General features: G+C 38.1%; 1 protein-coding gene across 2 annotated transcripts in view; it reads left to right on the forward strand.

Moving 5' to 3' along the window:
- Positions 1 to 11,317, forward strand: part of PEX2 (peroxisomal biogenesis factor 2) — a 29,440-nt gene extending 18,123 nt beyond the window's left edge. The window contains exons 2-3 of one of the 2 annotated variants that reach the window (XM_075549544.1): positions 8,099 to 8,194; positions 10,044 to 11,316. In XM_075549544.1, the coding sequence (XP_075405659.1) occupies positions 10,061 to 10,978 (918 nt within the window). In that variant the 5' untranslated portion in view covers positions 8,099 to 8,194; positions 10,044 to 10,060 and the 3' untranslated portion in view covers positions 10,979 to 11,316. Of the gene's footprint in view, positions 1 to 8,098; positions 8,195 to 10,043 lie in introns of both variants that reach the window. The other variant, XM_075549545.1, reaches the window with a different exon arrangement.
- The last annotated feature ends 250 nt before the right edge of the window (positions 11,318 to 11,567 follow it).

Consider the following 11,567-nt stretch of genomic DNA (forward strand, 5'->3'; position numbering starts at 1 on the left):
TTCATGGTCAGATTCAGAAAAGTATGTGAAACAAGGGATATCATTGCTGATGTCAGATGGATCTTGGTTGAAAGCAGATAATACCAGAAAGATGTTTATGTGTATTTTATTAACTATCCCAAGGCATTCAGCTTTATGTTTCATAACAAACTATGGATAACTCTGAGAGAAATAGGGATTCCAGAACACTTCCTTGTGCTCCTACGAAACTTATGCATGGATCAAGAGGCAGTTGTGTGAATACAAGAGATTACTGCATGATTTCAAATCAGGAAATGTATGTGACAGGGTTGCATCTTCTCACCAACCTTACTTAATCTGTATTCTGAGAAAATCATCACAGAAGCCGGAATTTATGAAGAAGACTGCTGCATCAGGATTGAAGGATGGCTTATTAACAACCTGTGATATGCAGATGATACAACCTTCCTTGTAGAAAGTGAGGACAGGACACACTTGCTGATGAAGATCGAAGATTGCAGCCTTCTTTATGGATTACAACTCAATGTCAAGACGACCCAAATCCTCACCCCTGGAAGAAGAGGTAATGTCACGATAAGTGGGAAAAGACTGCATTTGGCAAGGAGTTCATCTTGTTGGAGGCCTAACCAGTGCTCATGGGAGCAGCAGTTGAAATCAAAGATGCATTGCATTAGGCAAATCTGCTGCACGAGACCTCTTTAGAGTATTGAAAAATATGGATGTTAACTTGAGGACTAAGGGTTGCCTGGCCCACGCCAGGGTACTTCAGTTGCCTCATAAGTATGAGAAAGTTGGACATTTAATAAGAAATATCAAAGAAGAATTGGTGCATTTGAATTGTGGTGCTTGAAAAGAATATTAAAACTACTATGGACCACCAAAGAGAAAACGTCTTTATTTGAAGAATAGCCAGAGTGCTCCTTAGAGGATAGGATGGCAAGACTTTATCTTATATCCTCTGGGTAGTTATCAGGAGAGACCATTCCTTGGAGAAGAACATTATGCTTTGCAAAGTGGAGGTGCTGCAAGAAATAGAAAGACTTTCAATGAGATGGACTGAAACAGTGGCTACAGTAATGGGTTCAAGCATGGGGACAATTGTGAGGAAGCCACGGGACTGGCCAGTGTTTAGTCTGTTGTGCGTAAGGTCGCTATGGGTTGGAACCAATTTGATGACACCTAACAACTAATATTTTCACAGAGGAGGGATTAACAGTGAGATTGATTGAGGCATTAGTATGAATTATGATGAAGGTTAATTATAATATTGCCTAGTATAATCTCAACGAGCTTGTGTGATGGCTGTTGTTCACATCTTTTAGAAGGGGAATTTATAACCACAACAACCAAAATGTGTGGGCATAAGTGGGTATGCATGTGCATATATGTACAAGTATGTAAGGTGGTGTATATTTGTGTATAAAATGCACATGTATGTGTACATCTAAAGGCTTCAAAAAGTTCACGGGCAAAATTCCATTATCTTGTAGTTAAATTTTTCCATGAAATTTTTGAAGCACCATCATGTGTGCATGCACATATATTTATATGTTTAATACAGCACATAGGGAGTACAGTTATAGATACTTCTCAAGTATAACCAAACACCATTTGAAATTGGTTTTCTGAGTATGAAGAGTTAAGACCATAGATTCATGGAACAATTTGGCCAATAGGCATAATATACCATTTATACTTGAGTATAAGCCAAGTTTTCAGCACATTTTTTATGCAGTTTTTGTGGTAAAATTAGGTGCTTTGGCTGATATTCAGGTCAGCTTATACTCGAGTATATACGGTAACCCATCGATTGTATGTGCCACATCCCAGTTTGGCAAGCAAGTAGTGTCTAGGCTAGGTTCTTAAAGCTTTGTGAGGGACCATGTTAGATACAATTATTGTTCACCTAGAGCAAAAGACACAGGGCTAGAAACTCAAAAGAAAATAGCTAGTATACATGAACCACAGCCTCATCTACCCTGAAGTCAGAAGTAGATGGTACTTAGCTTCTGCTGCAGCTGGGTCTAATGAGGGCCATGCTAGCTGTATCTGGACAGAATGGAAGAAAGATATAGAATGGAAGTTCATTGTTTGAAAACCAGACTTACTAGACCAGTTGAGACTAGCAGGCTCCCTGAGATTGACCTTAGATATGCCTTCAAACCTTAAACTAGATGTCACTTTTTGGCTAAATAATAAATTAGCTCACAAAGTAAAGAATATCACTGTTTGCACTGTGCTAATTTTTAGAAAATAATGCACATGAGACCAAATGGTCAACAATTAGAGATAAGGGAGCAGGAAGATTTGATTACTGGAAACAGAGCAGCCCACTTGGAAATAATGAAAATCTTGACACATTGTGAAGAATCTAATCAATGATACTGTGCAATGTTTATATGAATTGTTGATTGGGAACCTAATTGTTTGTTTGTTTGTTTGTTTAAAGAAGAGGAATCTGAAGCTAATTTCATTCTATGATAACACTGCATCCAAATGACAAAGCTGGGACTTGAACCTGACTAGATTTTAAGTCCACGTTTTCACTCCACCCCAGTTGCCTAAACAGGCATGCAGAACACAGGCAGGGCCTTCCATTTCAATGGACAGTATCTGTCTAATGTTTACAACTCAAATAGGTCACAAAAATGATGAAAATGTTGGGAAAATAAAACGTAAGGAAAGTGAGAGAGAAGCAAATTACTCATCTGGAGAAGCTAGGGCTAAGGAGCAGTCTTTTATTATATTAAAAAGTCTTAAGTAGGGAAGAGAGTGGGCCCAGCTGTTCTTAATCTACACTGAGGCCAAGCCTGGGAGAAAAAGTGGAAAGAAAAAAATGTTAAACTATAACAGAAGGGATAAGTAAGAATTTCTTGATAATAAGGATCGCTAAATATTGGATTGGTTAGAGACTGTTAAATCTTCTTTTCTGGCAGCCATTAAAAATTCCTCTTACTAACTGCTCTTAAGTATGATTTCTCCAGATGCACGGGACTTAAATAAGTGATTCCTGTGAGAAACCATGACCTCTGACCTGTTTTTCACTAAATTTTAAGGAACCTGAGGAAGGGACCCCTACCCTCAACATCCACTTCATCTGGAAATCCATACAGGATACTCAGTCTCTGTATTTATTGGCTAACATACTACTCATTCCTTTGTATGTAAGTTCAATAAACACTGTGAACCTACTATGAATTCTCCTTTGTGGTAAATTCTAAAGTCACAAGATTAAGAATATTTATCAGCATGCCATTCTAGGACTAAGGAGCTCTGCTGGCATAGTGGGGTGCTAACCACAGGTCGGTGATTCATCTTGTGGGCAAAGATGACGGTTTCTGCTCTTGTAAAGATTTGACAGCCTCAGTAACCCACTGGGGCAGTTCTACCCTGTCTAAAAGGGTCACTAGGAATCACAATAGAGTCAGTGGCCACGCGTAAGTTACTACCCTCAAGTTGATTCTCACTGAAGGTGACCACATGTGTACAGAGGATAATAGTTCCAAAGGGTTCTCCAGGTGGTTATTTTAGCAGCAGGTTGCCAGGCCTGTCTTCCAGATGTCTGGGATGACAGTGAGTTCAGTACCTACCTTTGGAATAACGGTTGGGCTCTTTACCAATATAAATCAGCTCACCTGGTCCTCTAATGCAAGCCAGATTTTCAGTTCCATCTAGGGCTTACTGAAAAGCAATCTATCAAGTCAAATGTAAGAATAGGGTCGCTAGAAGTGTTGCCTGACTTGTATAACAGAATCTAGTATTGTCAGTCCCTCTTAAGAACAATTAAAGGGTAATTTGACAATAGAAGAATGTTTCTCTTACCTTGCTGACCATGATGTATGAAATCTGGGGAAGATGCTGAGCTATAGGCATGTTCCCACACACTGTGTTATAGGCTTTTATAGAAAGAAACTAGTTACCAAAGTTTCTTTGTAGATGACATGTGCTATAAAAAATTAGTTAAAGTAAAATGCTTCCCAAAGGTAAAAGGTAGTTTACACCCAAGTGATGTGTTCACTTGATTGTAAATCACAGTACAAATATTTGAGGCTCAAGTGAGTAGCACAGACATTTGCTGAACATAGTTCAGAAATAGTAAAAATCAGTTGAAACGGGATGATTATGATGGTTTCATGAAGAATGTACACTCGAGTTGGAATGTGAAGGACAGGTAATTTGGGTAAGTGGGAGATATTAGTTGGCAGGGAAGGGAGGCGTTTTAGATGCATGAGAAAAAGCGCAGAGGCAAGACGGAAAGGTGGTCGTGTAGTAAAGGCTCCCTCAGGGAAGGCAGGCAGAATTGAGCTTAAAAAGCTCAAGAAGTTTGAGCTTTACCCCAGGAATAATAATGAAGTAACAGAAAGAACAAGTAGGTAATGTCGGCAAATACTTCTGTAGAATTTTGTTGACTTAATTAAGTTTTTAAAAAATAATGTTTTCGTGTTGTTCTTGATGCTATAAATGACACAAACCAATTGCAATTGTTTTAACATTTTATTAGAGACTCACAACTCTTATCACAAACCATGCATATACATACATCAATTGTATAAAGCACATCTGTACATTCTTTGCCCTAATCATTTTTTTAAACATTTTACTAGGGGCTCATACAACTCTTATCACAATCCATACACATACATACATCAATTGTATAAAGCACATCTGTACATTCTTTGCCCTAATCATATTCTTTTTTTTTGACATTTTATTAGGGACTCATACAACTCTTATCACAATCCATACATATACATACATCAATTTATAAAGCACAATTGCAATTTGTGACCTGCAGACAATGAGAAAAATGAACCTAATCACTCATTGATAACTTTTGTGTGACTTCTGTAATATCTTCTCCCCTTTTGTATTCCTGCTGAGGATAGTTTTAGAATTTTGTTTACAACATGAAATAACAGGTACATCTGTTATTAACCTAGATGATCATTTACATGTCTGTCTCCCTTGCAAGACCTTGGTTTGGTTCCTAAAGTGAGAGTCAAGAGCTGTCTTTTATCTCCTTTGTAAGCACTTAGCAGGACAAGGATGTACTGATGCTCATAAAAGTTTGTGGAATCAATAAGTGTCGCTAATCTTATAAGGATCACTTCAAAGAAGAATGAAACCCAAATAAAGATTTGTAATAACTTGTGTAAGTATAGGGATGAGAAGTAGCTAGAAGTGGAAAGTGGCATACAGTATTGAACTATTGGGGGCAGAGGGGTAGGGGGAGACTTGTAAAATGGACTAGTTCAGTTCAGAAAATATGATTACCAAGCATCATTAATATCATGAAGGAATTTATTAGTATTGCAAATTCTTTTTTTTAAATCCTTTTAATGGGGACTCTTATCACAATACATACATACACACATAGTGTCAAGCACATGTGTACATTTGTTGCCATCATTTTCAAAACATTTTCTTTCTACTTGAAGCCTTGCTATCAACTCTTCATTTTCTCCCTCTCTCCCCCACCCATCTTCCCTCACCCTTGATACTTTATAAATTATTATTTTTTCATGTCTTACACTGACAAATGTCTCCCTTCACCCACTTTTCTGTTGTCCATTCCCCAAGGAGGGGGTTATATGTAGATCATTGTGATCGGTTCCCCCTGTATTGAAAATTCTTAGGCCATATTTCAGTTCTACTAAGTCATAAACTGAGAATGAAGCCAGGCAGTCTTTTCTAACAGTGAAACTACAGGACTGTAATGTTAAAGACCAAAGTGTAGAAAGATTTAAAGCTCAAACACAGAGTAAGTATTTTCAATGAATATGAGCCGTAAAATATCATAGTAGCTGTAATATTAAAACTGAGAATAAGATTCTGTGGTTTCAAAAAAAAAGTTGATTATTTTGTAAATGTACCCAGTCTACCTATCGTGTATGGATTACAACTTAGCTGACTAGTGCTTAAGACAAATTATTGTGTCATCATGTTCGTTCCAACTCACCATGACCCGATCTGTATGTAACCTAATGTACATGGGCTGGCCTTATACTATCCCACAGTTGTTTCTTATTGAAGCCCATTGTTGTAGCCTCTGTGTCATTCCATCTCCTTGATGCGCTTCCTCTTTTTCACTAACCTTCTACATTACAAGCATCTGTTCTCCAGGAAGTAGTCTCTCCTGATAACAGGACCGATGTACATAAGGTGAACACTTCCATCCTTATTTCTAAGGAACATTCTCGCTGTTACTTCTTCCAACAAACATTTGGTCATTCTTTTTAGTCTATGATATATTTAATGTTTTAAGGCATCAGTTTTTATTTTGTCTACCTTATCCATTGTCTATTTTAGTGTACATATGAGATCATTGAAAATACCAGGCTTGAGACAGATGCTTCCTAACCCTACAAGTGACGACTTTGCTTTTACACACTTGAGGGAGATATTTGCAGCTAATTTGCCCAGTACATCCCATCATTCAATTTCCTTTCTGTTGCTTCCATGAGCATTGATTATGGATCCAAGTAAAATAGCAACCTTCTTGTTTCCTGTATTTACTGTGATACTGTTTAGTTGTCCAATTGTGAATGTTGTTTTTCTTTCATCCATTCATTATGTTGAAGGCTGTAGTCTGTGGCTAGCTTACTGTTTCAGATAGTTTTTGCTTCCAGCAAGCAAACTTGTATGTTTTGCATATTGCGGGATATTTTTAGGCTTCCTCTAACCGTGGTGCAATGTTATTCACATAGTTCAGTTTCTCAGGTTATTTTTTAGCACCCAGAGTTAATAAGTAAAAATGTGAAAAGATACAACCCTGGTGTGCATCATTCCTGATTTCAAACCACACAGCATCCCTGTGCTGTTCAAGCACCAACCACGTGATTTTTGACAGGGTTCCCCACGAGCACAATGACATGTTCTGGAATTCTCACTTTTCACAGTACTATCCATAGTTTGTTGTAATACATCCTGTTGAATGTCTTTATTTACATGGTTCAAACCTATCAGCTATTCCTTGAGAGAAAAATAAGTTTGTCTTCTCCCGTTCAAGTTTACAGTCTACTAAACTATAAGGTTATTCATCAGAACTGACCCAAGGACAGTTGGCTTGTTTTCCAGGGGTTTGGGCCAAGGCTTTGGTTTTATTTGTTGCTTTCCTTTCCAAGTTTATGTTGTGTTTCTATCATCCCTGACACCTCTGTTCTTTCTGCTTCTTATTCGTCTTGCTTTCCTTTATCAGACTGCCACTGCTAGTTTCTCATCTGGCTGCTAGCTGTTGGCTCCTCCAATCCTTCTCCGACCTTCTGAGGTCTGGTTGTGAGCTAGCTGTAAGTTGCGGTGGTGGTTGTTAGTTGCCATCCAGTCAGTTCTGACCCATAACCTTGTGCACAACAGGACATAACATGGCCTGGCCCTGTACCATCCTCAACATTGTATGCTTGAGCCCATTGTTGCAGTCAATACATGTGTCAGTCCATCTCATTGAGGGCCTTCCTCTTTTTTGGTGCCTCCCTCTATTTGACCAAGCATGATATTCTTCTCCAGAGACTGGTCTCCCTTGACAATATGTCCAAAATATGTTAAGGCAAAGTCTTTTCATCCTTGCCTCTAAGGAACTCTATGGCCATACTTCTTCCAAGAGAGATCATTGTGGCTCATGTAAAGCAGATCATGGTATTTTCAATATTCTCTCAAATCACAATTCAAATTATCGATTCTTCTTCTGTCTTCATTGTGTAGTGTCCAACTTTCACACGCATCTGAGGCCATGGAAAATACCATGGCTTGGGTCAGGCACACCTTAGTCTTCACAGTAACATCCTTTTCAGGGCTCTAAAGAGGTCTTGTGTGCCATATTACCCAATACAGTGTCTTTTGATCTCAACTGCTGCTTCCACAAGGATCCATTGTGGATCCAAATAAGACAAAATCCTTGACAATTTCAACCTTTTCTCCATTTACCATGTTGGTCCAGTTGTGAGGATTTGGATGTGCTTTACATTTAGTCGTAATCCATATGGAAGGCTGCAATCCTTGATCAAGGGAGATTAGACATATAGAAAGTATTTGAACAAAGAATCAATACACTTTAGAATTTGTTAGATTTGTAGTGTGAGAAAGGGAACCCTTATTCCTTGAACTCCTTTGTTTTCTATAGCTCCTGGCAAGCATGACACAAATATTTCACAGAGAAATTAGCAGCGGCAAAAATCTCCTTTGCTATTGGATATCAAGTTTCAAGGCAGCTGCAAAGGTAAGATCTCCCTGGAAGGTGGTTGATACGTATGAGTAAGAAGCATTTCTATCATATTCCTGGTTTTAGAAGAAACATCCCCAAAGAACCTGTAGTTATTTTTGTTTTATATGCTTATTCATGTGCTTTTTTGCTTCTAATTCATCTAGGATCCTTGGGAAGTTTTAAAATGTACCATTTGAAAACCATCGTCAAAGACACTCAGAAGTACAGCTCTGTTTTAGGATCCATCTTTCAGTGCTGTATATTAACTGGAAAAAAATCACATGTAATATTTTCTCATATAAACCTTAAATTCTAGGATTTTGAAGAACTTCTGATATCATCTGTCTCCTGCCCTCTGTTCTGTCAGTGAAAAAATCAAAGCAGCGATAGGTTAAATAATGTACCCAAGATCCTACAGCCACTTAGTGGCAACTATCTCCTCACCCTGTGACTTTGTGTGCTCTTCCTTATTGTGCAGGGCCTTTGAAAGGCCTGGAGATCATGATCCAGCTTGGTGTTTGGAGGCCCCCATCTTCGAAATGTAATGGTAGTGTGTGTATTTCAGCTGGTCTTTTAAACTCTCTAAATTCCAGAATTGGATTCTAATGGCATCAGCTTACACATTGTCATTTTTAAGAATGAAAAAAAAAAAAAATCGGTCCCACCTACCTAATCAGCTTTTTGTATTTTATTTTGAAGAGATTTTTCCCTTGACCTTTTCTGTGTTCGTGTCTTTATGACCAAGCCCTGGTGGCACTGTGGGTTAATCATGAGACTGCTAAGCACAAGTTTGATGGTTCAGCTGCGCCTCAGGAGAACTAGGAGGACATCTCCTCCTTCTTCACAGTCTTGGAAACCCAAGAAAGGGACTCTGCTAGTTGGGATTGACTCGTTGTCAGTGTTTTAGGGTTTTGTAGTTAATGTATTTATGATGTTGTCTGCTTGTTTTTTTTTTGTTTTGTTTACATCATAGCTTTCCTGTTCTTAGAAGACTGTATAATGTATACTTTTGTAGTAACATGATGGTGTTTCTGTATTCATGTTGATTCATGTAAAGATTTGTTTTGTTTGAAATATCATCATAGAATAATAAACATGTAATCCTCATTTATTTTCATTCTAATTTCCCATACACAAATTACATTTGGAGAATGATTAAGTGATTTGTTGAAAAATGTACCTCTGGAGCGCTGATGTCACAGTGTCTTAAGCAATTAGCTGCTAACTGAAATGTGAGTGGTTCAAACCCACCAGTCACTCCAGGGAAGAAGATGTAGCAGTCTGATACCATAAAGTTACAGCCTTACACACCACATGAGGCAGTTCCACCGGGCCTTACAGGGTCACTCTGGCAGCATTGGGTTTTTGCTTTAAAAGTTAGTAGTGGTGCTGGATATTAAACTGAGGCCTTTACTTCCATTTCATTGCAGTGTTTATTGTTGTCATTGCCATTGTTCGTACAGTTAATTGTATTTGTTAAGTCTTGTATTTCTCCTTGTGTCATGCAGTAACTCAGCCTCGTCATTGTCAGAGTTTACTCGCTCTCTTCTAGGATATCTCACCAAGGAGTATTATGTAAAGGTGTTTAGAAACCTTTTACTCTTTGGGTCAGGAGGGCCAGAAAAAGAGAAGTTCAAAGTTTTTTAAAAAATGATTGTTTACTTCTATTTTCTGTTTTCACGCTACCAAAAGATCCTTCTTGTATATGCCCTGTGTAATTTGTGTGTCACGGTGCTCCAAGTACAAGAGGGCTTCAGAATGTTTGTGGGAACATCCCATTAACTTTTTGAAGCCATTCCTATAATCTGAGGTAGGACAAATTGCAACTGTTTGATAATAATTCCTAATTGTATTATTTTCTTAGAGACCTTCAGAAACATCATGGCTTCCAAAGAAGAGAATCCACAAAGCACAAACAGAGTGCTAAGAATAAGTCAGCTGGATGCACTTGAACTGAACAAAGCCCTGGAGCAACTAGTTTGGTCCCAGTTTACTCAGTGCTTTCATGGATTTAAGCCAGGACTCTTAGCCCGCTTTGAACCAGAAGTAAAAGCATTCTTGTGGCTTTTCCTGTGGAGATTCACCATCTACTCCAAAAATGCCACTGTGGGGCAGTCAGTTTTGAATATTCAGTACAAAAATGATTTTTACCCAAGCCTGAGATATCAACCACTCAGTAAGAATCAAAAGGTCTGGTATGCTATTTGTACAATTGGAGGGAAGTGGCTGGAAGAACGATGCTATGATTTGTTTCGAAACCACCACTTAGCATCATTCTGGAAAGTCAAGCAGTGTGTGAATATCGTCGTTGGACTATTGAAGTTAGGTGAGCTGATTAATTTCTTGATTTTCCTTCAAAGAGGAAAGTTTGCAACATTGACAGAACGTCTACTAGGCATTCGGTCTGTATTTTGCAAGCCCCAAAGCATGCGTGAAGTTGGCTTTGAGTATATGAATAGGGAACTTCTCTGGCATGGTTTTGCAGAATTTCTTATTTTTCTCTTACCACTTATTAATATCCAGAAGTTGAAAACCAAGTTATCTTCATGGTGCATCCCTCTTACTGGTGCTCACAATAATAACGAGACTTTAGGCACCAGTGGCAAAAAATGTTCTCTGTGTGGAGAGTGGCCCATCATGCCTCATACCATAGGGTGTGAGCATATCTTCTGTTATTACTGCATTAAGAGTAGTTTCTTATTTGACATGTACTTTACTTGTCCCAAGTGTGGCACAGAGGTACATAATCTCCAACCTCTGAAATCAGGAATTGAGATGTCAGAAGTGAATGCACTTTAGAAACTGCAATTGTTTCCTCTAAGGAAAAGTGTATAATGTTTAATCCTTCATATTAGTCATCCTAAGTATATTATTTAGATGTCTTTTATGAGGGGTTTACTTCTCAGCCACTGTCTTCTATCTTTCCAGGCATGACTAAATGTTAATCCTTGGAAACCACATGATTTAAAACATATTATGTAAATATTAATGGAATATTTTTTTGTAATCACAGCATTAATTTTTTAATTGTAAGAATAATGGATCATTTTTGTCAGATGACTACTAAGAATGCTCCATCATTTTCCTGCTTCCTGGAAAGAGGATGAACTCTGAAAATAAAAGATTTTTGAAGACTATGGGAATTTTGTGCATTTGTTTCCAGAGATGGCATTTTAGTTTCATAATCTAAAAATGTTACAATTCCATTGCTTTAAAACTTTAATATCTGATGCCCCACTCAGAATTATAAACTCTTCTGTGAAGCCAATTTGTAAGAGATTTAGTCCTCAGCTGTCAAACCAAGCCCCTTCAAAGTTGGGCTTTTCTATTTAGCATGTGAAAATTGTTGAAGGCAGATTAGAAGTGAGACATGGCGATTCCTGGAACA

The sequence above is a fragment of the Tenrec ecaudatus genome, chromosome 5 (assembly GCF_050624435.1).
Source record: "Tenrec ecaudatus isolate mTenEca1 chromosome 5, mTenEca1.hap1, whole genome shotgun sequence".
Lineage (NCBI taxonomy): Eukaryota > Metazoa > Chordata > Mammalia > Afrosoricida > Tenrecidae > Tenrec > Tenrec ecaudatus.